The following is a 26,873-nucleotide window of genomic DNA, read 5'->3' on the forward strand; positions in this document are numbered from 1 at the left end:
ATCCATTAGCAGCAGCCGTGAGAGCATGAGTACAATTCTTGAACGCTGAGTCGCCCGTTGTGTATAGGAAAGGAGAAGAAAAATCAGTAATTATAAAAAAGCCCGCCCCCTTCTCCCCGGTCCTCCAGTCTTCCATTTCCCAGGAGGGGTGCCCAGGAACACCCCAAACAAACGGCAGCTCCAACAGGCCGTCACAACGGGCAAAAACACTGCGGGTTTCGTCCAAGGTGGTTACAGAAGCGCTCGCCTGCACCACCCAGACCCTCGGCCGCCCGGGGGGAGAGGAGAAGGGGAAAACCTGTAAGAAAGCCATCCCGCTTCCCCACCGTCCTGCGCCTGCTCACCGCGCCCCTCCCTTCCCATCCTTCCCTCCTGGAGGCTGTTTTAAAGCTGGTCGTTCCCCAAATTTGAATTTTTATTACAGATCGAAAGCTCTTTCAGTTTTATACTGATTAAATCAGTACTGCAGTAATGTTTTTTGAATCCCCTCCCCTCCTCGGCCCCAGCTCCCGCCTCCCGCGCGCAGCCCGAGCCCGCCCACCCGGGGGCGGGGCCACCCGGGGCGCCCTAGCAACCGCGGAGGCTTTGTCGCGTCCTGGCAACGCCCCGCCCCGCCGCGCAGTCTCGCCGGGTCCTCTGCGCGCTCGCGCCCGGCGCCCGCCCTTGCTCCAGCGGGCCCGGCTCTGCGGGTCCCGGCGGCCCGGGCCGGCCCCTCCGACGCAGGCGCAGGGAGCTCTCGGGGGTCCTGCGGAGGGAGAGAAAGAACTTTAACGTTTATTTAAGGAAAAAAAAAAAATCAGGGGGAAAACCAAGATTTCGATATTTTTTTTTTGTTTTTAACACACGCCCAAAACTCCGGGAAGAGGGAGCAGGGGGAGGGGTGGGACGATAGAGAAGACCCCCGGCCGCGACGAGCGGAGGCCGGGGCCGCGAGCTGACGGCTGTTGGAGCCCCCGGGGCCTGGAGATGCTGCACACCATCGCCCCGGCCCTGCGGGAGCTGGGCAGGCAGGTGCTGCCCACCCTGCCCTCGCTGACCCAGGAGGGTAAGCGCGAGGGGTGCGGGGAGGCCTGAACCTGGGCTGGCCCGGAGCGCCGTGTTGCCTTGACAACCACCTGGTAATCACACGGGCCCTGGGAGGCCGGCGCTTAGAGCGACCCTGTCTTTTGATTAAAGGAGACAGTGCATATGCATTCTTGCCTCAGGGGACGAGCACCGAGGAAGGGCTCAAAAAATGTTAGCTGAAAGGCCCCACCACCCTGTACCCACGGGCGCCGATCAGAGCCCTTGACCTCTCGGGGTTGTGTTAGGAAAGTAAAATGAACATAAAAAGATATGGGGTGAAGGTTTGGAAGAGGATCTGGCAGCTCGCCGTAGAAAACTTGCTAGGCTTGGCTCCTAGCTGGACAAATACTCGGCTATAGCAGTTTCCTAAAAGAGTCACATCACAGTGAGGCTGACATCTGTCTGCAAGCGATAGGAGCCCTTGGAAAGCCAGGAGCTGCAGATATGGAGCTATCAGTCGACTGCTGTGACTTGGGGAAGTTAGCTAGACTTCGACCAAAGGCTCTTAGGAAGCCAAATCAGTAGGACTGGATGCCTCTTATTTTCCTATCCTCTATCACTCATAGCATTAAGATGGCAGTTTTATGGATTATAGAATAATTGTGATACTTATAAATTTAAAAATAATCTTATCATTCACATAATATTGAGAAGCTATTATGTGCGAGGCACCAGAGAACCAATGGTGAGTAAAACCCTTGGAACATAAAATCTAGGGGGCCAGTTACACATTTAATCAAACGTTCATAGAAAGGGATGTAAAATGGCAATTGTAGTAACTGCTGCTGAGGAAGCAGCTCATGGCACAGTGGGAACTTTCAATGCAGACAGAGTGTGGGCTGCGCAGCAGGGGTTGCAGAAGAAGGATGCGTTGATCTGGGATGTGAAGAATGAGTTGGAATCAACTCGGTAAAATGCACTGGGCGGTGAGGAGCTGAGGGAAGGCGGCAGAGGTCTTGGCAGAGGCAGACCTCTGTGGCGGGGGAGCATGACGTGACTGGGGACTTGAAGGAAGGCCGGCACGGCTGCTCTCAGTTAAAGGGAAGTTCCGAGTGGGGCTGGGGAGAAAGGGAGGGCTCAGGTCCCGTGGGCCTTGGAAACCGGATTAAGGATGTTGGCCTTTGTGAACAGCAGTGAGACGCCATTAAGAGTTTCCAGTGAGGGGTAGAGGCATAACGGGGTCAAGGTTGTGTTTTGGAAAGACCCCTCTGGTTGCCTTGTGGGGAATGGATTGGAGATCAGGAGTGTCTGTAAGTCGTCACCTCGGTGACAGCAATGGTGGCTTGGTCTAAACTGGCGGTGGTAGTGAAGAGAAGCGGACGGACTGAAAGGCTAGTTGGAAGTACAATCTACAGACTGCGGCGTGGACTGGACATGGGGGCGAGGGAGGAGGGGGTCTTCAGGATGGCTCCTGAGGTCGTGGCTTACGTGCTGACTGCATGGTGGGATGCCATTCATTGAGGCAGAAACCCCGGAAGAGGCAGGAGATTCAAGTGAGGGAAGAGCCTGGATTCGGACAAGCCCAAGGGCCTGTGAGAGATATCCAGTAGGCAGATGGCTACAGAGCCCCAGGGACCTCAAGGGGGGGTCTGGGCTTGGAGGCAAACACTGGGGACTCATCTGCACGGAGGGTGTCCTTCACGCCCTGGGCATGGGTGTGAGCGCCGAGCAGAGAGGGCAGGGTGGAAGGGAGGGCGGCCCAGTGAGGTGCCCTGGGCAGCTCCTGCCTGTGTGGTTAGGCTGAGGAGGCGGCGCCTGCGAAGGACACCGACGAGAAACAGCGGCGAGCAGGGAGGAAAACCCAAGGCAGCAGGGTGTGCCAAGCTGAAAGGAGAGGCTGAAGGAGGAGGGCGTGTGCACCCGCGTCAGGACGGCTGCGCGTCAGGAGAGAAGGGAAGGAAACTCGCCCACTGCAGTCATTGACTCGGGGAATGTTGGTGACTTCAGCAAGCGCTCTACTGGTTGAGTGACAGAAGCATAAGCCAAACTAGTTCTTAAAAAATCAACTTTCACAAATAGCTCGTAAAAGGGATGAGGATAAACTCCAAACCTTAGCAAAACACAAATGAACTTTTCAATGATGTTAAGTCCTGTTGCTTCCTTAGGTTTCGCCAAAGCTTAATGTTACATAATGACAGTATTTATTATTATTTTCTTTCTTTAAAAAAAAACTACAATTATAGCGTTTAGAAAGTTCACAATCATTTTATGGACGTGAACTGGTTGAAGCTGGAATTCCCTGGAGGCTGGAAGGTCGCCAGCACACTGCTCTTTCTACTCCTCTATGCTTGGCTATTCTGTCTGTGTATCCAGTTCACCCTTTACTGTTCTGCTCTGCTTGTGTATCAGTATTTTAATTTTAGACGATAAGTTTCATGAAGTCAGGGAGCTTATTTTTCATTATTTATTTATTACAATTGATGAAATCCCTTTTTGAGAATTGTACTATTAACTATAGTCCATGGTTTAACTTAGGGTTCACTGTGTTGGGCAGTTCTGTGGATTTTATTTTAATTTCTTTATTTTAATATATATTTTTTATTAGGGAAATTGTGAGCTTATAAAGTAATCATGCATAATGTGCAGAATTCCCACATATCACCCCTCCACCAATACCTTCCATTGTTGTGGAACATTTGTTACAGATTATGAAAGAATATCAGCAGACTATTCCCACTAACTATGGTCCACAGCGCACATTTGGTATATTCTTTCCATACACCCCCTGTTATTAACACTGTGTATTAGTATTGTACATTTGTAATAGTTCATGAGAGAACACTCCCATATTTGTACTGTTAATGAACATTGATGTTCATGGTGGCATGATTCACGATTGCCAAAAGATGGGAACAACTCAAGTGTCCATTAACCAATGATGGATAGGCAAACTGTGGTGTAGACATCCACTGGAACACTACGCTGCTGTAGGAAGAAGTGAAATCGCCACACACGATAACATGATGAACCTTGAGGTCATTACACTAAGTGAAAAAAGCCAGACTTGGAAGGACAAGTATGGTATGGTCTCACTAATATGAACGAAATAGGAAGAATCAACACATGGAGTTAAAACCTAGACTATAAATTACCAGGAGTTAGGATGAAGGCTGGAGAAGGGGTACTGATGTATGTAGAATTTTTAATTAGCTTGACTGTAAAAATGTGGAAATGTATAGAGTTGATGGTAACACACATTATAGTGAGTATAACTAACCTGGCTGGTTTATAAATGGGATTAGGGCTGAAAAAAGGGTAGTTTAGGGACATAAATGTCAATGGAAAGAAAGCTAGAGAATAATCTAGGGACTGAAAAACATAGTGAAACCAGCGGTGGATGAAGATTGTGGTTAATAGTACAAATACAGTAATTGTTCTTCTATGTAGTAGAACAAATATATGTCACTATCACAAGGTATTAAGAATATGGTGATGCATGGGAAAATACAACTAATGTAACTTATGGACTATAGTTAACGGGAATATTGTAATATCCTCACATCAATGTCAAGAAGGTACTATGCCAATAATAAGGGGGTATGGCGTTTTTTCTTTTGGACTAAGGAAAACAAAAAACTTACTAAGGCGATGACTGCACAATTCTGTGATTCAAGTGAGAGCCACTGGGTATACACTGGATAGAATGTACAAGACGTGGAACTGTATGACACAGTGAACCATGTGGTGGAAAATGGATTGTGGTTAACAGTTCTATGGATTTTTAAAAAATTTTATTCTAGTAACATACATACAACCTAACATTTCCCCTTTTAACCAGATTCAAATATATAATTCAATGCTGTTAATTACATTCACAATGTTGTACTACCATCTCCACCATCCATTACCAAAACATTTCCATCTTTCCAAATAGAAACTCTGTACATTTTAAGCCTTAATTCCTTACTCCCACACTTTTAAAGCCTTGGTTGGTAAACATGTACAGGCATAAATTTGCACTTTACAAGTTTAACTGCCATTATGCAGTCAGTATGGAGGTAAAAGTACAATATTAAAAAGTGCTATCTTGTAAAAGAATAATTTAGGTAGATAATACGAATATCTATGTGGTTTTTTAAAACATAGTTTATAAATTTCTATGTTGATTTTCAACATTTCTTTTTTGCAAAGGGATAAGGAAATGCTGATTTTATCCCTGGCTATGTTGGGCCCATGGAAAATGAGTTTTCTACTGGATATAGTTTTTTTTTTTTTTTCTTTTGAATGAGACAAGTTGTGAGTTTACAAAACAATCATGCCTAACATACAGGATTCCCATACATGACCCCATCAGCACCTTGCATTGCTGTAGAACGTTTGTTACAAATGATGAAAGGACATCATCAAAATATTGCTGCTAACTATAGTTCAGAGCTTACATTCAATGTATTTTTCCGATAATTATCTTTTATTTTTGACCTTAACATCTGTCTTAGTTTGCCAGGCTGCTGTGACAAAAAATACCGCAAAATGGATTGGCCTAACAGCGGGAACGTGCTGCCCAGGGCTCTGAGGCTAGGAGTCCAGCATCAGGCTATCGGAAGGCTTGCTTTCCCAAGTCTGCAGCGCTGTGGTGCTGCCTGCTGGCCATCCTTGGGGCTCCTTGGCTTGTGATCTGCCATGTCACATGGCCACGTCCTCTCCTTTCTTTGCGCGTCTGTTCCCACTGACTTCTGGCTCCTGGCTCCTCCCTGTGGCTTTCTCTGATTCCTGGATTCTGGTTTCTTCACTTTAGTAATAGAGGTGAAGACCCACCCTGACTCCCACATGACGGGCACACAGCAATGCGGGCTTAGATTGAGAACGTGCCTTTGGTGGCGTATATAATTCAATCTACCACATTCTCTATTTCAAGCATGCGTTCCACAGTTTATGAAATGTGCACTTAATTCTTTCGTATAACCATCACATAGAAGATAATGTGTTCCTGTTAATTATGGCGCTGTGTTTGCAAGTTCGATTTTCAGTGTTTAGCATTTTAAATCAAATGGAGGTTGAACTGAATGTAGAAGGTATGTCCAGGGATAGTTTGTTTTTAATAGTGATCCTTGTTTTGTGTGTGTGTTTAATAACAGTGATAATATAAAAAACCAACCCAAGCCTTCCTTAAAATATAAAAGCAGCATATTCTTTGCTTTGTAGGGTTGGTCAATTTTTTTTGTTTTGTTTAGTTTTGAGAAGTTAGTGATACCCTATCTGACACCTCACAATGTCATAAAACTTCTAGTTAGAAATTACAGTCTGGAAGATTTCCAAATGTGTTTCTAATTGAAATATAAGGCTTTAAATTTCCCAGGGGAAGGATGTGCCTGTCTTCATTCTCTTCACTGAGAAATAGCAAATTTCAGTTTAGAATAACTAACTCTGCTCTGATGTAACTTTGCCTATTAAACTGTGTAGAGCAAAACAACGTGGTGGACTTGAATGTATCATGCAAAAGAAGAAAGACAATCCTCAGATTTCCAATTAGGCTCAATTAAGTCTTTTCACTAGGATGAAATTTCTCCTGACACTAATTAAATCATTTCCTCTGAGGTCCAGATTGTCTGAAATCTGAGTTGCATGTAATGAGTCTAGGTGAAAGACTCACATAAACTTAACAATTTTTACTTTAAAATTTTGAAAGTTCTCCCTGTAAATTTAGACATTGGGATTCTACCTTGGCAGTGAATGCATGACACTTTCACTCACCATGAAAATTTTAATTAATTATACAATTGGGACTGGTTGAAAGACTTTTAGTTCTTAGCAGACAGCAGAATTCTTCTGGCTGTGGAATTGGGGAGGCAGTGGGAAATGCAGCAGAATAGGGCAGCCTAGGTGAAACAGCTGATTATGATAAACTGTATACCCATGACTTAGAGTGAATTACAGAGTCTTCCATTGGACAGAGTAGACACTTAATCAATGCTTGTTGAATGGGATGTTCAGAAATGGCTAGATTATACCTGGCTTTCTTTATATACAGTAAAGAGGAAAGGATATTTTTAGAAAGGTTTCCTTCAAAAATCTTATTATTTTACTGTTTGTTTTTTGGGGGGTTTGTTTGTTTTAGGAGGTACCAGAAATTGAACCCAGGACCCTGTACATGGGAAGCAGGTGCTCTACCACTGAGCTATATCCACTCCCCTATTTTACTGTTTTAAATCATATTTTTGGAATTTAGAGAGGGGTAAGCTTCTATTACCAGGAAAAATAACTTTTGGGAATGACTATTTTCTGTTCATACTAAATATCGGTATTTAGTTTATGGTAGGAATTATTGTCACTTGATTCTACGTTTCACATTTACATTTTCATCATAAGCATCAAATACCACATCGGTTTTGTTTTCCTTTGAATTTCAGAAGTCTCTACTATCTGGGGGAATGTCTCAGAATTTGTGGAACGGCAGCTAACCTTGCACAAGGTAGGATTTAGACTTTAATTTTAATGTACAAGCCCAAAGGCTCTTTCCTCCATATTCCTCTAGTTTTTCTTGGAGTTGCGGAGTAGACTAGAGCCCCTGAGTTTAACTTTCAGCCAGGTGGTTTTAGATGAGCACCGCTAGGACCTGAGGACAGGAGATTTGACAAACATGGATTCTATCCTTCGGTAATGAATTTGTAAGCTCTGCTCTTCCAGTGATATGGAAAGTGGTAACGATCAGTCTAAGTATGTGTGGAGGAACTACAGGAGTTTATCTGCAATCTTATAGTTCCTGGCATAACTGTGGAAGGATGTAATGCTTCTTGTCTTGGAATAGATTTTAATTGGAATATAAGAAGACAGTTGGGGACTAAACTCTACCTGCCAGAAACGAGAAGCTGAGCCCAGGGCTGGACTATTTCCTCTTGTCAAGTCTTGGATTTGAGTACCATGCAACTGGACAGAGATTTGGGAGGTGCTTGGAGAGAGCTGGGAGCTTGTGGGACTTTTATACCTGTTCAGAGGTTCTACTATGACAGACCTCGCGCTGAATTCATCCTCCACAATTACCTGGTCTGAGAATTTCAATTAGTTGTTGCCACTTAAAACTGGGGGAGTTTATGTAGAATTTTGGTGTTTTTTCCCCTGTCTTCTATCGACAAATCAGTAGATCTAACAACATGGGTTTTCCGTTCTGCATTGTCACACTTGGCTGGCGCTGACAATGGGCCGACTCTAATTACGTGGCTGTGCACTCTCCAGCCACCGTCTTCTCTAGCTGCCTACTTTTACTCCCTTACATTACTTTTTAAAAAATTTTACACTTTTTTCTTTTTTTGTTTTTCCTTTTATCTTTTTTGCCTTTTTATTTTTTACTTTTTTGTTTTTTTAAACATTTTTTCTTTTTCTTTTTTGTGTTGTTTGTTTATTTTTTGTTCTGTTGTTTTTTGTTTTTTCACCTTTCATTTTATTTTTTCTTTTTGTCTTTTTTGAAAATTGTAATTATTTTATTTTTGAATTATTTAATTTTAATTTATTGTTTTAACAAATTAAGGTTATTGATCCATATTAATAAAGCATAAATCCATCCAAAGTATACCATCAGTGATATTTGATGTAATCACATAGTTGTGCATTCATCACTTCAATCATTATTAGTGCATTTTCATTATTTCAAGAACAAAAATAAGCAAAAAACAAAGAATACTCTTCACCTTTTAATCTCTGTGCTTCCCCCGCTGTACACAGCGGCTTTTTCTACTTATTATGTTTATTTTTTCTCCCTTGCATCCTCTCCTGGCGCCTGCAGCCCTCGATACAGGATGTCACTGGGCAGCTGGAAACCCAGAGGGCCAAAGGCATTGCTTCCGCCCGGCGGCCGAGACCGCCATGGGCAGCTTATGCCTGGGTGGTTGGCTTGCCTGCTTTTGCCAGAAACAAACCCAAAAGAAGAAAGGAGAAAATGAAGTTCCCCATGTTCCCTTCAATTCCTTCCCTCTAATGGTAAACAATTAACATTTAGCATGGCGCACCTTTCGAGCATGAGTCATCCTAGACATTGATGGAAGGAGGTTTTCTTAGGCGCCCAGGGTTTTTAATGATGTGAGAGACAAGGGATCTGCTGTCAGTAGGCACTGTGGGTTGATAGAGTCTGATGGGTTGCATTTTATACCAAGCCTATTCGTAAACTGAGCATCATAAACTATCACACGGTGAGACATGGCGGAAATCACTGAGTTTTTAAGGCCCTAACTTCTCTCTTCACGTGCTGGGGTAACTGTATACAGGATCATTTTTCTCTGCCCCTTCAGTGAATAGTGTTCGTTGCTTTTTTTATTATTATATTTCGCTCTTCTTCCTTTCAGGGAGTTCAGATCCCAGGACTTGGAACTTTCACTTTCATGAGGCAAAAGCTTGACGTGGGAAACAACAAGTTTATCCTCATGCAGAGGCCCATGTTTATCATGGCGAAGAAGTTGGTGCAGACACACGGACTCAAACAAAACAAAGTCCACACTCCTGGTGAGTCAGGTGGAGACTGAAGGGCTTCCCGGAAGGCGACGGCCTGGGGATGAAGGAAAGGGCAACGTTTGGTGCTTTGGGGCTTCATTTGTGACGTGAGGTTCTAAACTCCTCACAGGGCGCCTGTAAGAGAGGGAGGGGCCGAGGCGGGAAATGCCAGCGCCTCCCCGCAGGCGGTCACACCTCAGAAGCCGAGGCCCGGGCCAGAAGGCCTGACGCGACAGGAAGGCGAGGTCCCTGAAGGGCACGGCTCGGAGCTGCGCAGGCTTCATCCACGCTGCAGATCGAGGAATCTAAGCATCAGGGCCCTGGCTGGGAGAATTGCAGTCAGTCAGCATCAGGGGCGCAAACGTTCCTCCATGCGTTGCTCTCACACACGTAATTAAATATTAACGTTCCAGAGTTTGAAGTGTCGCACTCCTTAAAGACTTGATGAATACCTCGTAGAGCCTTCTCACATCCTAGAACATTCTTCCCCCTCCCTCCTCCCGCAGATGTTTCCTGGGGGCCAGCTGTGGGTCCCGCCCTGTCCGGGTGCTTGGACAGACAGGCCTGACCCCTGCGGCGGGACGCCTGCCTGCCAGCGCCAGCGTGAGCGGGGCTCCCGGCGCCTGCCTCGGTTACCCCAGGCCTGGGGGGCTTGCTTCCGGATTCCTGCCGTTTTCACCTCCTTATCCTTCCCTCCCGCCTCAGACTCCTTCCTGCGGGAAGAGTCAGCTGCCCCCAGGGCCTGCAGGGGAAGGGCTGTAACTGTCCTTTAAGACCATTGTCCTGGAATTTAGTTTTCAGAGTCACTTTCCACCAGAAAAGGGATGTGCTGGAAAACGAACACCAGCACGCTACACTTAGAATTCATTCTCCATCTGTTCAGGCTGGTGGGTTTCAGAGAGCTTTTCAGACCTTCTCACCTAGTTTTGTCAGAAGAAGGATAATTCATTGAAAACCTATTGAAGGAAGTAAAAATAAAGCCAAATTTCCCCCCTTAGAAATAGAGTTTATTTTCCAACTTAGATCTTGTACTGTAGCTTCCAAAAGTAATTTAGATTGACTTTCTTTTTCACACGGTGAGGCCATTTCAGAAATAAACATATATGACTGAATTATTTCACAAGTACAATTCTGTCTCTAGCTTAGCCTTCTGGGTTATGCTTCTTCATTGTTAGTTAACTAGACAGCTAATCAAGCATTAACAGTTAGTCTCCTGTGTGCCAGGTACTCTGCTAACTTGTGTTTTTTTTTTTTTTTTTTAACTGACCATTCATTGCTGTACTTTATTTTTAAAAAAATTTTTATTGTGGTCGCATATAAAGAAACAACCTGAAAATTTCCATTTTAACTACTTTCAAGTATACAATTCATTGGCTTTAATCACAGGCACAATATTGTGCTGCCGTCACCACCATCCACTACCAAAACTTTTCCATCACCCCAAACAGAAACTCTGTACCCATTAAGTATTAACCCCCAATTTTGCCACCTCCCCACCTTTCTGTCTCTGAATTTGCATGTTCTTGTTATTTCATATAAGTGAAATCATATATTTGACTTTTTGTTACTGGCTTATTTCATTCAACATGTTATCTTCTAGGTTCATCCATTTTATATCATGTATCAGAACTTCATTCCTTTATACAGCTGAATAATATTCCATTGTATGGACATACTACATTTTGTTTATCCATTCATCCACTGATGGACGTTTGGGTTGCTTCCATTCTTTGGCAATTATGAATAATGCTGGTATGAACGCTGATGTACAGGTATCTGTTTGAGTGCCTGCTTTTAATTCTTTTGTGTGTATAACCAGAAGTGGGATTGCCAGGTCATAGGTAATTCTACACTTAACTTTATGAAGAACCACCCAACTGTCTTCCATAACAGATGCACCATTTTACATTCCCACCAAAAATGTACAAAAGTTCCTATTTCTCCATATCCTTGCCAACACTTGTTATTTTCCATTTTCTGATAATTGTATTCCAGTGGGTGTGAAGTGGAACCCCACCTTTGAGGTCAGACCTGTCCTGGGAGACAGAGGCTCAATGGTGGGTGGTTTTGATTTGCGTTTCCCTAACGGCTAACGATATGGAGCATCTATTCATGTGCTTATTTGCCATTTGTATATCTTCTTTGGAGAAAAGTCTATTCAAGTCCTTTGCCCACTTTTTAACTGGGTTATTTACCTTGTTACTGGATTAAACCTTCATCAATATATTGTTTCTAAATATTGTCTTCCATTTTGTAGATGGTCTTTTCACTTTCTTGATAATGACCTTTAACACACAAAAGTTTTTAATTTTGATGAAGTACAGATATTTATTTATTTTTCCTATGTCATTGTTTTTATTGCTTCCACTTATTATGCCCCATCTCAATTCCTATTGTCATAAGCACTGCCTTCTATTTATTTATTTAATTTATTTTATTTTTTGCCTTATAGGTATACTCCATTGCCAAGAGTTTGGTTTTTTTCATTTTTGTTTTTTTTAACATAAACAATAAGCATATAGTAATAGTTGTGAACTTACAAAACAAACATATATAACATCATACAGGACTCTCTGTAATTCACTCTACCACCAACACCTTACATTGTTGTTAAAACTTTTTAACTAATGATTAAAAGAGCATTGTCAAAGTATTACTACTAAGAAAGTATTTTCCCCCAACCCTCCCTGTTATTATTATCTTTATGTCATTTATATATGAACATAAATAAACAATTAAGTGTATAGTAAAAGTTGTGAACTTACAAAGCAAACATGCATAACATCATACAGGGGTCCCATACATCAACCCTCCACCAACACCTTGCATTGTCATGAGACATTTGTCACAAATTACAAAAGAATATTGTCAAAATCTTACTATTAATTATAGTCTTTATCTTACATTTGGTGTGTATTTCCCCCAACCCACTCTCTTATTATTTTTTAAATATATTTTTTATGACAGAAGTTGTAAACTTATAAAACAATCATGCACATGTGCAGAATTCCCAAGCAACATCCCTCTATCAACACACCACACTGTGGTAGAACATTTGTTACAGGTAAGATAATATCATCTGATTGCTACCATGTCCATTGTATACATTTGACTCACATTTTCCACACTGCCCCATTATCAACACAGAACATCTTTGGCAGAGATGCAAGAATATTATATTATTACTGCTAACCAAAGTCCATAGGTCATTCTAGTTGTATTTTTCCCATGTGTTCCCAACATCCTGCAGTAGTGATATACATTTGCTGTAGCTCACAAAGGACACTCTTGCATCTGTACCATCAACCACAATTCTCATCCACCTCTTGGTTTACTGTGCTATTCAGTTCCTAGATTATTCCCTAGCATTCTGTCAATTTGGCATTTACATCCCTAGACTACCATTTTCAGCCACATCCTCTTTTATAAACTAGCTATTACTCACTATTTGCTACCAACCATTCTATACATTTCCACACTTTTACAGTAAAGCCAATTAAAACTTCTACATACATTAAACATCAGTAGTCATCTCAGTCCTTCTCTTATCTCTGTTAAGAATCCACCAGCTACCACCACGTCTTGAAGATATTTTCTTACAATTTCTTCTAGAAGTTTTATGGTTCTTCCTTTTATTTTTAGGTTTTTGATCCATGAGTTAGTTTTTGGATAAGGTGTGAGATAGAGGTCCTCTTTCCTTCTTTTTGCTATAGATATCCAGTTCTTTCAGCACCATTTTATTGAATGGACTGTTTTGCCTGAGCTGTGTGGATTTGACAGGCTAGTCAAAAATCACTTGACCATACACGTGAGGATCTGTTTCTGAACCATCAGTTTTGTTCCATTGGTCTATGTGTCTGTCTTTATGCCAGTACCATGCTGTTTTTACCACTACAGCTTGGTAGTATGATTTAAAGTCCAGACATAAGGGTTCACTTTTCCTTTTATGATGTTTCTGGCTGTTCAGGATCCTTTATCCTTCCAAATAAATTTGATAACTGTGTTTTCAATTTTTTTTTAATGCTGGTGGAATTTTTGTTAGGGTTGCATTGAATCTGTATATCAATTTGAGTAGAATTGACATCTTAATGATATTTAGCCTTCCAATCCATGAGCATGGAAAGTTCTTCCAGTTATTTAGGACTTTTTTCTTCTAACATTGGGTTGCAGTTTTCTGAATACAAGTGCTTTACATAATTGATTAAGTTTATTCCTGACTATTTGAGTTTTATCTGTCATATTTATTTTCACCACTCTTTTGATACTTTTAGTTACTTTTATTGTGTAATCTTCATTTCTAGACTCTCTTCCAGGCCTCTCTCTCCTGTCTTTTCTTTTCAGACTCTAGCACACCCTTCAGTATTTCCTGAAAATCTGGGCTCTCTTGTCCTCATTTTTGAAAGACAGTCTTGCTGGATATAAAATTCTTGGCTGGAAGTTTTTGTCTCATAGTATCTTAAATATATCAGCCCACTGTCTTCTTGCCTCCATGGTTTCTGGTGAGAAATCAACACTTAATCTTATTGGGTATCCCTTATATGTGATGTATTGCTTTTCTCTTGCTGTTCTCAGAATTTTCTCTTTGTCTTTGGCATTTGGCATTCTGATGAGTATGTGTCTTGGAGTTGGTTTATTCAGATTTTTCAGATGGGAGTTTGTTGTGCTTCTTGGACATGGATATCTATGTCCTTCTTAGGGTTGGAAATTTTCTAATATTATTTCTTTAAATATCCCTTCTGCCCCTTTTCCCTTCTCCTTCTGGGACACCCATGACACATATGTTTGCACCTCTCTGACTGTCGTTTAGTTCCCTGAGGCCTTGTTCAATTTTTTTCCATTCTTTTCTTCATCTGTTCTTTCGTATGTTCACTTTCAGAGGCCATTTTTTCAAGCTCAGCAATCCTTTCTTCTGCCTCCTCGAATCTGCTATTATATGATTCCAATGTTTTTTCAATTTCGTTTATTGCTCCTTTCATCCCCATAAGATCTGCTATTTTTCTATGTATGTTTTCAAATTCTTCTTTGTGCTCATCCAGTGTCTTCTTAATATCCTTAATCTCTTTAGCCATCTCATTAAATTTATTAAGAACATTTGTTTGAGCATTTATGATTAGTTGTCGCAACTCCTTTATGTCATCTGGAGGCTTATCTTGTTCCTTTAACTGGGTCGTAGCTTCCTGTTTCTTGGTGTGGATTGTAATTTTTGGTTGGTGTCTTGGCATCTGGATTACTAGAGTCTTTATTCTGGGTGCAGCTTTTCTCTTTAGTTCAGGGCTTCCTGCCCTTTCTCCCTTGCTGGTTGTGCAGTAGGAGCCAAGGATGTAATTGGTGCTATAAGCTGTGGAGCCTCAAGCTGCCCTCATTGCCCCAGGGACCGATGAAGCTTCTCCCAACTTTCTCCTTTCCCAGAGGTAGGGACAGAGTCACAGCTGTGTGGAATAATCCAAGTCGTACAGGGCTAGACTGTAGTTGCCTAGAGAGACTGATGAAGCTTCTTGCCCCTTTCTCCCCTGCCTGGGGCAGGGATGGAGCTGCAGGTGTGGGCAGCAATCTATGCAGTGTGGGTCCAAGATGACCGCAGTTGCCTCGGTAGACTTCTGATTATTCAGTTTGTACCAGCCAAAGGTACCCTCAGTTACCTGGATAGACTGATGCTGAGCTAGCCAGCCTCCTCCCCGCCGGAGGCAGGACTGAAGCCTAGGCTAGGGCTGCAGGCTGATCGGGTGAAAGAAACTAGTCCCGCCATCATTGTGATATTTGGTCAGGCTGGCTTCCTCTCAGGCTGGGGGTGGAGTCAAATGGCAGCCAGCACCCTCTTTCTGACTTGGACAAATTCACAACCTAGCTGTTCCAGGGTTATTCCTTAGCCACCTGAGTCTGTCAATCAGTAGCTGAAATCGGCAGCCAGCCATCTCCTCCTCCCCTGTTTCTGGGAAATGGAGCTTTCAATTCCCATCACAGAACAGCTCCTGGGGTGGCTAGTGCCGCCACAGTAGGACAATCACTGGCCTCTGCGGCTTGGCTGGTAATTTCCCGGAGAGGTTGGCGCAGGTTCCCTCAGTTTCCTCCCTGCTGGAGGTGGCACTGGGGCCTAGGCTAGAGCTGCAGTCTGATCTGGATGGGAAGAAGCCGGTCGCCACCAGCACTGGGATCCTCAGACCGCCCCGCTTTCCCTTGTGCCAGGCGTAGAGTTACGATGGCAGCTCCCGGCCTCTTTCTGACCTGGACAGGCTCAAACCTTAGCTGTTCTCAGGATCATACTTAAGCCTGCTGAATTTTACTCATCACTAGCTGAAGTTGGTGCCCAATGGTCTCTTCCTCACCCGTTTTTGGGAAGTGGAGCTTTCAATTCCAGCTGCAGAACAGCTCCCGAGGCGGCTTGTGCCTCCAGTGGAGGATGGGCACTGGCCTAGTACAGTTAATTTTTTGTTGTAGTTGTTGCCTGCACTTTCAGTGTAAAGTCTAAGAATCCACTGCCTATTACAGGGTCCTGAAAATATTTCCCTTTGTTTTCTTCTAAGAGTTTTTTAGTTTTAGTGCTTACATTTAGGTCATTGGTACATTTTGTTTATGTTTTTTCTATAGTGTGAGGCTAGTCTTTCTCCGTTGAGTGGACTTGGCACTCTTGTAAAAAAATTAATTGGCTATAGTTGTAGGGTTTATTTCTGGACTTTCCATTCTATTCCTTTCATTTATATGTCTGTCTTTTTTATTTATATGTCTGCCTTTGTTCCAGTATCACACTGTTTTGATTATGTAGCTTTGTTTTATATATTTAAAAAATACATATTTTTTTCCCTCATATATTTTTTCTTCCCAGCCAGTGCTTAGCCACTGATTTACATTGGCTCCCTCAAGTTGGTTTTTGCATTTATTTGCTGTTTTGTTTTAGGAAGCACTGGGGATTGAACCCAGGACCTCGTATGTGGGAAGCAGCTGTTCAACCACCAAAATATATTACTCCCTTGTAATATATTTTGAAATTGTAAAATGTGATTCCTCCAACTTTGTTCTACTTTTTCAGGTGGTTTTGGCTTTTTGGAGCCCCTTGCTTTATTTTATGTATATGATTATTGGCTTTTCTATTTCTGTGAAGAAGGCTATCATAACTTTTATTAGATTGTGTTGAATCTGTAAATAATTTTGGGTAGTATTGTCAATTTACAATATTAAGAATTCCAATGCATGAATGCAGCATTTCATCTGTTTATTTTGGTCTTCCTTAATTTCTTTCAGCTATGTTTTATAGTTTTCCATGTATAAACAAGTCCTTTACATCTATGGTTAAATTTATTTCTATGTATTTCATTCTTACAGTTATTACTGTACATGGAGTTGTTATCCTCCTCTTTATTTCCTTTCAGATTGTCCATTACTAGTGTATAGAAACACCACTGATTTTTGTATGTTGGTCTCAAACCCCACCACATTGCTGAATTAGTTTATTAGCTCTGGTAGCTTTGTTGTAGATTTTGGGGGATTTTCTATATATAGGATTATGCCATTTGTGAATAGGGAAAATTTTACTTCTTCCTTTCCAAATTACATGGCTTTTATTTCTTTTTCTTACCCAATTGCTCTGTCTAGCATTTCTAGTACAATGTTGACAAGCAGTGGGGTAAATGTCTTGTACCCAGCTTATGGTTTTTAAAGACTAATAAGTGGTCCCTGCTTTTGAAGAGCTCAGAATCTTGCATGGGAGGTAAGTATATAACCAAATGATACCACATGATCAAGTGCTGTAAAAGAAGCATTGCTCAGGAACAGGATCAAATGCTAAGGGAGCCCAGAAGAAGGCATGCCTATTTCTGTTTAGGGAGGTTTAGGAAGATGACATGTGACGATGTCATTATGGATAACAGGATAATAGGACTTTGCTAGACAGAGAAGCTGTGGGAAGATATTTCAGGAGCAGCATGAACAAAGTTAAGGATAAGGGAAATAGTAAAATCTATTAAGGGGAAAATGGGTAGTTAGTTCTTGTAATCAGGGATATTGATTATGGGGGTGAGGGAAGTAAAAAAGTAGTAGGTAAAAGCCAAATTGTGTGGCTCCTTAAATGTGTAGTAAGGACTTTAGAATTCACCCTGTAGGCACTGAAAGTTTTTGAGTAGGAAATTAGCTGAACTGGTTAAGTTTTTAGTTTAGGAAGATAGCTCTTTCTATTGTAACAGTTTGGTAAAAAATGGCAGAAGTCTGAATGAAGGCAGTGGCAATCTGGAGAGACATTCATGAGACATTTCATATGTAGAATTGATGGGTTCAGCAAAAAGAAGATATATATATATACAGATTTCTTCATTGGATAATAGATAGATGCTCATGCCATGAGCTGCCACAGAGAATGAAGGGGGGGATAAAAAACAAAAATACAATATATGGAATAAAAAATATAAATATATACAGTGGGAGGTAAAATAATGAGTTTATTTTTGGAGATATTGAGTTTGAGATTCCTTCCATCACCAGTAGTGGTGATTCCAGAGCTCAGGAGAAGGGAATGACTAGATAGCAAGATTTGAGAGTTATCAGCATATTGCTACTAAAACCAGTACAATGGATTAGATTATGCAAAGAGGTGATATAAAGTAAGAAGAGATAAAGACAGAATCCTATGAAAAAGCAGCATCTTCTAAGGAGTGAAAGGAGGAGGGAGGCCAGAAAAGGAGACTAAGAAGGAGGACCAAGAGTGGTGGTCAACAGAAAAGTCATGAGAATTAAGATGTGCAAGGTGTCCCCTGCTTGTCCATCATGAGATGCTGGTTCTTACTGAGATGAGTGGGTGACAGATTGCTGAGAGGTGATGGGTGAAGGGAAGGGAGAGCATAGTGACTGAGAGTATAACCTTCTCTTTTAAAAATTTATTTTAAAATGAAGTGGAGGGAGGTGGTATAGAATCACAGTTAAATTATGCAGAAGATAGCAGGTTGCTGTGGGACAGATCATCTTTTTAAATTGCTCTAAACTTCATCACCTGGGATATTGGACATTTGAAAGACTATCAATCTATGCTTGTGGAAGGAATGTTGAGAATGTTCTTCTCTCTTCTCTGCCCTATTCCTCTAACGATGGACTGTGTTTACTGTTTTTGGATTTATCATTTTGAACTTCTTTGCTATTTGTCCCTTTTCTGAGTTGTGGACCTTGCGTGGCTCCTACGTCTGTTCTTATTAAATAACTTACTTCAAGCAACATATAATCATATTCCTTTGCAATGTCACCCATGGACTCAGAGAGGAAAAGTATTCTGCAAGTCACCCATTCTTACACCCTTTTATAAGACCCAATTTCATTTAAAATTAACTTCTAGCAAAGAAGACTATCTTTTCAAAACATTTAACACTTTTAGATTTTTATAATTGTTTAAAAATGGTGTTATAACTGGAGGAGCTAGGCACATTTTGCTGCAGCTTGTCCTGAAAGATAAGGGGGCTGAAATTTTTGGAAGACCCCCTGTTTTACTTTGCCAGGCTGCTGAAAGCCGATACCATAAAATGGGTTAGCTTTTAACAATGGGAATTCCTCAGTTTACAGTTTTGAGGGTGAGAAAAATGTCCATATCAAGTCATCATCAAGGTGCTGCTTTCTTCCCAAAAACTGACGGCAGGTGCTCCTTGGTCCTCTGTCACCTGGCCAGGCACATGGAGGTGTCTGCTGGTCTCTCCCTTCTGCATCTGTAATGGTTTCATTCTTTTGCATGTGATATCTAGTTTGATTGCTTTCAGCTTTTGCTTCTGTGGCTTTCTCTTTCTTTGTCTGAACTTCATTCTCTTATAAAGGTAAGAGGATCAAGACCCGCCCTGAATGAGGTGGCTCACACGTTAACTAAAGTAGCCTCACGACAAGCTCCTTCTTACGTGGGTCCACACCACAGGAACGGATTAACTTTAAGAACATGCTTTTCTGGGGTACATAGTTTCAAACCACCCCATCCCCTTAAGAAGAGGAACAGTTAGTTATTACCATGTCTCCAAGAGAAAATCAGGAAGCTTGCATAGAGTGTTGCTTAGAAAGTTAATTGTTCTTATTTTGAGTTAAAACATTACATTTTTAGGGAAAATTATACTAACTAATATCTCTTAATAAGTAGTTCTGTTATTTATCTGCAGTAATGGATAAGGTAATACTGGGTATAGTGGAGGACCCGTGGACATTCCTATTTTTGAGTGTTACGTAAGAATCAGATGATTATTTGTGTTTTTGATCTGTCCTTACAGTAAATCTCTACTTTCTTTCCCCCACCCCAATGTCTTTTTTCTCCTCCAGGTGATATCCCAATTGTTCCGCTGAATTTTGTAATGATATCCCTGGAGGGTCCGTTTAACAGGGATACAGTGGAAGGATGTGTGAAGGAGACCTTGCTTTTTTTATCACGATCCATTTCCATCAAACAGAACGTGGAGTTTACATTCAAAGGCATCGGGGTCCTTGTGATCAGAGACAGCAAAGTGAAGATGAGATTTTATAAGGACTTTCTTTCTGCCATGGATGGAAGTGGGACTCTGGTGAAAGCCCTGGCAAATGTAAATTAATACTTTCCTTCTCCTAACCCCTCCCCCAAACCATAGCTCTGCATCACCTCTAGGGATGACAACACTGAGAAAAGCTCAGGTTTACATACATGTTTTTAAAACGACAATCTCCTCAAGTGCATGGGAGCGTTTGTTTATAGATGGTTAAGGTTAGCTCTTGACAAAGGCCAGTAGGAGGGCAAAGGAAATTTAAACTAAGTTTTGAGTCAATGCCAACTGAAGAATATATAAACAGTAGTAGAAGTGATGATTCTGAACATTTTATATTACCTTTTAGTTTACAGAGTTTTTCCATAGATATTATTTCATTTGATTATGAAAACATTATCAAATCAGTATTATTATTATCCTGATTTTACAAATAAACGAAATGGGGGCTCAGAGAGGTTTTGTGGGAAGCCCAAGGCCAGAGCATTAAGTGGTAGGACTGGGATTTGAGCCCAGACTTCCTAACCACACATTTTTTCCTATTTCTATACTGTTATATTTTAATGAAAATCTACCAGAAAATCGAATTCTAGACATCGCGATGCACCGCTGGTTTTTAACGTGCTGTGTAGTGAGCGGGAGACCCTGCCTAATTGACAGCCATCCTTGCTGCCCACTCATGAGCTGGTCTGGATGTGGGCGACCTCCGGGATGAGCTGGACATGGTCCAGTTAAAGGAGGCAATAAAGATGGCCTGAACACTAAGGTATCCAGTGCCTTAGGCACACCTCCAGGGACGGACAAAATCGACATGCGTGAACTCACGCACCACGTAATGTCACGTGGTCTTGCTTCCACATCGCCAACACCTGGCTTCTCCAGGCAGCGCGCTGGCGTGGGGGCTTAGGAGCTGGCATGTGCGTCCTGAGGCTCTGGCTTTCTACGCACGCTGGCATCCCAGAGGACTGCCAAGGGGATGCCTGCCCCGTGGGGAAAGTGGAAACACGCAAAGGTATAACCCTGTCTTTTTCATGCAGACAGAGGAAGATTTGCAAAACCACTAACCAAGGCCAAAGTGGCTGCTCATCTCTCACCCCCAGGGACTGTGCTGAACAATGGTTTTTCCAATATGTGTTTGAAAGAGAAGCCAGCATTTCATGTGGCCTCCTGCATTCTAGAACATAACTTTTAAATAGCGTTTTCCAAAAGAACCTGTCCTGAGAGATCTTTTGTGAAAAGAGGATTTGGAGGTCAAAGAAAATTGGGAACATTGCATATATCACCCTCGCGGGCACAGGTACAGAGCACTTCACGTGTTGGAAGGACCTGAGAAGTGGGGCTGGAAAGCAGCCTGTTTCACTGCCAGCACACACTTAACTGTGGACCCTTATGTTAATGCAATACTCTTTAATACCTCGTTGGCATCTATAAAACACATTTTGGGAAACTGCTGTAAAATGGTGAGAATATAATTTAAAACATTCTAAAACTTCTTTTTATGAATCCCTTTCAAAGCCATTTGTAAAGCCATATAAGAAATACCAAAATAATAATTTACATTATATTATTGCGTACTAATATAATGTGATTGTAATATAACATCCTTCTAATCACTTCCATTTGTGAAGTGCTCACCATGTGCTAGCCACTTACAGACAGTGCCTCCTAAAAATCCTATGAATTAGATCCAATTATTATCCCCCCCAGCCGGGGCCTGAGGTCACGCAGACGGCGGCAGTGTAGGGGTTTGAACACGAATCCACTGGACTCCAGATTCCTTCTCTTAACTGCCCAGTTGTTTGAGTCAAGAGTGGAATTAGTCAGCGTGCTCACTGTCCGGATCATTTCCACTTGTCTGGCCCTCTCCTAAAGATCTCTAAAAGTAGCTGTCCAAGGTGAGGCAGTGACTTGAGAGAAGGCGGCGGGACTGGAATTGCCGTGCCACTTCCCGCCCGTGTCCCCCCGTCCCTGTCCTGCAGAGGCCTGGAACCGTGGACTCGGTGCTGTCCAGCCGAGAGGACCTCTGGAAGCGGCCCCACAGCGTCCTGGCATTTCCAAGGTGAGTGCTTCGCCCCGTTCCTCAGGTGCGGGGGCTCCTCGCTGCCCTGTCGGCTTATCTGGGCAGTGCTTCTCAGCCTTTTGTAGCTCAGGCTCCTTTCCATGCACTGTTTTTCACTCTTTAAATGGACCAAGGAGAAAAGAATTTATGGCACGCACTTTCTGTAGCTGGATTAAAAATCAGCAGGTATTCTGAATATTCCTTTTTAAACTGCACTTGGCTCCCCGGAAAGTCTGACACTATGTCCCACCAGCCTGCGTCCCTGCAGCAGTCGTGAACCTGCTTTCACCAGCTGGGCGTTTTCCTGCCCTCCGCCACTCTCTGCTCTAGCAGCTTCCTGCTTTTACAGTCCAGCCTACCTCCTGTTCAAACCTTGACTCTTCATCTGAAGAGGTTAGAAAGATGAAGTAGGATAAGGGAATAACAGGCTTTGCCCTAAACCCTTCTCTCACGGAGTGGTGGAATTGTGCACAGTGTAAGCAGAGTACAGTGGGAGTAACTGGTGGCTGCTGCCAACAATGATAATAATATTGATAATAACAGCAACACTAATAATGCAATAATAATAATAGCTATTATCTGTGGAACACTTACTAGATGCCAGGTACTGTTAAGTACTTTCTCAGTATTATTGTATTTAATCTTCACTACAATGCTGTGAAATATGCATTATGATTCTCTCCATTTTATAGAGATTTAAAGTTAATTTTAATTTTAATTCATTATTGTTATTTAATGAGTGCAGTAACGTGGTGCAGCATAGGAACACTGGAATAGGAGTCGGGTTTTTTCTAAGAAGTACCGGGGATTGAACCCAGGACCTCGTGCATGGGAAGCAGGAGCTCAACCACTGAACTACATCTGCTCCCCAATAATTTTTTTTTATTTGCTTGTTTTGTTGTTAGGAGGTATCAGGGATCAAACCTGGGACCTCGTACATGGAAGCAGGTGCTCAGCCACTCGAGCTGCATCCATGCCCCAGGAGACATGGTTTTTATTTCCAACTTGGTCAACATTCACTCATTGTGTGTTCTTACTCACATTCTCAATCCTAATTGCCGTGCCAATTAACTGCTGTGCATTCCTGGTGGAGGAAATTTGGGGAATAACAACTAGTTTCCCAGAGTATTATTTTCTCATTTTCTTTTCAGTCTGTGACATCTTGTTTTTGTTGGTTTGTAACAACCTCCTACTGGAAGAAATGTGTGACACATACTTCAGCATAATCAGTGTGCTAAATAAGCTTTCAATTACAGATGAAATGTTCACACAACTAATGAATGGCCAAGCCAGAAATAAAACTATGTCTCTCAGCTGTTCCAATGTTCTTTCCATTGTACCATGTTGCCTTACTTATTTAAAAAATCAGTGTATTAAAAATAATTTATTATATTTTAGAGGGCAAATGTGACTTCTCCTCTCTGACATATTTTGGTTTCAGCACTCCAGGAGAAAAATATTTGAGTAAGTCAAGGTACAGGGATGGAAATGCCTAGAAATTAGAGAGCTTTAGAAGTGGGCACTCAGAACAATTGTAGGTGCTTTATGTATGTGAAGTTTGGTCTGTGAATTTACTTGAAGTAACTCTCCACTCCTGCCCTGCAATGCCAACCCAGCACTCCATACCTAAGACCAAAGGAAGCCTATAACTACACACATCAGCTATCCACTGAACACACTCACCCCCCTTCCCTACCCATTCTATCTTTACTAGTCTCTCTCTTTTGCCTTGGGGAGAGTAAGGGTGGATGGAGAAGAGGGAGGGAAGGAATGGTTACTTCTGGACATATTCTGTGAATTCTTACCCTCAAGCTACCCAACCACTTTTCACAGTGTCACCCAATGGCATATGCTTATAGAATTAGGAAAGACAGAAAAATCCAACTGAAACCAAAAGAAAAAACCTAAATTTAGGCTTTCAGAGCAAATTCTCTAAATAGGAGCTGCTCTTAAGCCCACTGTTGAGGAGGAAAGTCTTAGATAGCTCCCAAACTTAGCCTCAAAGAGAGTGAGTCCATGATATGCCCATCAAAGCACTCCCTGCTTTGAAGGTAGTGGGGCTCATTTCAAAATCACTGGGTTAGCGGCTGTTGCCTCCTGGATTTGAAAGTTCACACAGCCGCCTGTTCAGGTCCGGCACAGTGGACGCACATCTTGGCTTCTTCCTAGGATTGAGATCAAGGAGACGGAGAGCAAACCACCTCTGGAGACCATTGGAGAAGAACATGAAGAGGCTAGGGAGAAGAAGAGCAAGTTAAAAGACCAGCCGGACAAGGCAGGCACCAGAGGTAGGCGGATGGCTTCTGGGTACAGCCTGTCGTCCTTCACTCTTGCGATCCCAGCCCTGTGCTCTGCAGCCCAGTTGCTGGAGCCCGGCATCTCACCCCAGCCACTCAGCTTCAGACTAGGGCCCTCGGGCTCTTAGACTGTGACCTCCACTCCTTACCGGGTCAGAACGCAGGTGCCCGCGGGGTCCAGGCAGCTCACATGTGTGGGGGAAGGAGGTTGGCTATAAGACAATAAGGAGCACCTGAGACCGTGATGAAGCAGAGAGAGCAATCCTTTAATGAGGAGCCGCCATGGCTCCAGCACCTTGGTTTTCAAACTTTGGGTCTGTGGACCCCTTTATGCTCTTAAAAATATGGAGTGCCCCAAAGGGCGTTTGTTCATGGCAGTTATAGCTATTAAAATTTACTGTAATAGAAGATGGACTGTGGTTAACAGTACAAAGATGAAAGTGTTCTCTCATGAACTGTAACAAACGTACAAGACTAACACACAGTGTTAATAATAGGGGGATATGGAAAAAATATGCCAAATATACGCTATGGACCATAGTTAGTGGTAAGACGTTCTTTCATAAGCTGTAACAAATGTTCCACAACAATGTAAAGTGTTGGTGGAGGGGTGTGTACAGGAATTCTGCACATTATGCATGCTTCTCTAGTAAAAAATAAATATTAAAATTGACTGTACTGAAATGAAACCCAAGAAAATTTATAAATATTAATTTATTTGGGCTAACAATAAAAAATCCATTACATGTTAACATAAATAATACTTCCAACGAAAAAACCAACAGTGGCAGTTTTACATTTTTGCAAATCTCTTTGATGTCTGGCTTAATTGAAAATAGCTGGATTCTCATATCTGCATCTGCTTTTTATCTGTTGTGATATATTGTTTTGATTGAAGTATATGAAGAAAATCCTAGGGCTTTGAAAACCTTTTGAAAGCATCTTAGGGACCTCCAGGGGCTGCCAGACTACATTTTGTGGACTGCTACTTGATCAGATTGTTGCTTTGTAGGAATGTGGCCCAAGTGATAGCAAAAGATTTTCAAGAGAAGCAGATCCTAAATTTTATGTAACATCTATTGATTGTTAGACATTAGCAAGTGATTGATGCTGAAACAAGAAAAAAACCTGATGGGGCCAAACAAAACATATGCACCCTACAGGATTATATATCAGCTTTTAGGCTTGCATTCACATGTTTTTTGTTTTTCTAGCTTCATCTTCCACTGTTCTCTACACAAACTTTTTCTCTGGGCAAAATTGTTTATGTTCTTCAAACATGCCTTGCTCCTCCCTGACTCCATGCTTTCTTTCAGCCTTGTCTCCTATCTGGAATAACCTTCTTTTTCTTTCAGTCTATCCCAATCTTACTCACCTTTTAGCCTCCTTTTTTTCTTCTTCTTCATTTTTTATTATATTTAAAAAAAAATGTAGATCACACAAAATGATACATTAAAAAATATAAGAGGTTCCCATATACGCCACTCCCACACTGCCCACTCCTCCCACATCGACCACTTCGTTCATTAGTGTGGTACATTCATCGCATCTGATGAGTATATTCTGGAGCATTGCCATACAGCATGGATTAGAGTTTGCATCCTTTTCAAATCTTGCCTCCTCTAGGAAATCTTCTCTCACCACTGCATTCTGAAGTGGCTTCTCTCTTCTCTTAAGAACATGTCAGACTCCTAAAGGTTGCACCATCCATTTAGGATTTAGACATTTTGCACCCTTGTCCTGAGTTGCTACTTATTCAATCTATGTAAAGCACTTAGCACTGCAGCATGTAAGACCTCTGCACGTGGGAGAGCTATTATTTTTCATATCTTATTTTCCCCTCCCGTTATGTATTTGGAAGATATTTAAGGGCAAAGACTTAAAAAGTGCATAGCACAGGGATTGTCCCATAATAAGTATACAGCAAAAACATATTTTTAACCACATTAGGGCAAGGAACACTCATTTAGAGATAAGAGTGCATCTCTTCCTGGTAAAATTAAGCAGTTTATCTGTGTTAAGTAGAAACCTCCTAGTTAAGGTTGAAATGAAGCCTGTTTCCATTAATTCTTTAAGCTACAGAGATCTCGTCACCCAAGAGACTTCAAGACGGACAGCCTAGCTCTCCCGCCAAAGTTCCAGGCATCAATTTGCTGGACAAGACTGAGCGGAGTGGGAGTGGTGGGAAGAATCTGATCCCTGACAGGTAATGCCTACGCCTTTGTTTTCTGTTGCACTTTCCTAATTTATTTTTGAGTCATTTCTTACTGCACTGAGTTTAAATAACTGTTCTTTCATTCACTTCCCCAGTATTCTGGAGTACACTCTGTGTCCTAGTGATGGGGATACTAGAAAGGCCAGGGCCGACAGTCACATGGGAGAGCCAGATGCTCTTAGAGTGAGAAATTATGATTCAGTGGGATGAATGCTAGGACAGAGGTGAAAACAAAACAGCCCGGTAGAGGGAGCATTCATCTTTCTCTGAAGATTCGGAAGACTTCCCTTGTTGCTTTCTGAGTGCTTGCTTATTGCAGTGAAATTTCAGAGATGAGTTGAATTCACTTTCCATGCCTT

The 26,873-nt window shown here is 42.1% G+C and overlaps 1 protein-coding gene across 2 annotated transcripts in view; it reads left to right on the forward strand.

Annotated features, from left to right (window-relative positions):
- Positions 1-638: 638 nt before the first annotated feature.
- Positions 639-26,873, forward strand: part of CCDC81 (coiled-coil domain containing 81) — a 47,195-nt gene continuing 20,960 nt past the window's right edge. Inside the window, exons 1-7 of one of the 2 annotated variants that reach the window (XM_004455251.2) lie at positions 641-1,045; positions 7,413-7,474; positions 9,339-9,495; positions 19,750-20,006; positions 21,923-22,002; positions 24,172-24,290; positions 26,376-26,505. In XM_004455251.2, coding sequence (XP_004455308.2) covers positions 967-1,045; positions 7,413-7,474; positions 9,339-9,495; positions 19,750-20,006; positions 21,923-22,002; positions 24,172-24,290; positions 26,376-26,505 — 884 coding nt within the window. In that variant the 5' untranslated portion in view covers positions 641-966. Of the gene's footprint in view, positions 1,046-7,412; positions 7,475-9,338; positions 9,496-19,749; positions 20,007-21,922; positions 22,003-24,171; positions 24,291-26,375; positions 26,506-26,873 lie in introns of both variants that reach the window. The other variant, XM_004455253.3, reaches the window with a different exon arrangement.

Source organism: Dasypus novemcinctus, chromosome 10 (genome assembly GCF_030445035.2).
Source record: "Dasypus novemcinctus isolate mDasNov1 chromosome 10, mDasNov1.1.hap2, whole genome shotgun sequence".
In the NCBI taxonomy this organism is placed as follows: Eukaryota; Metazoa; Chordata; class Mammalia; order Cingulata; family Dasypodidae; genus Dasypus; species Dasypus novemcinctus.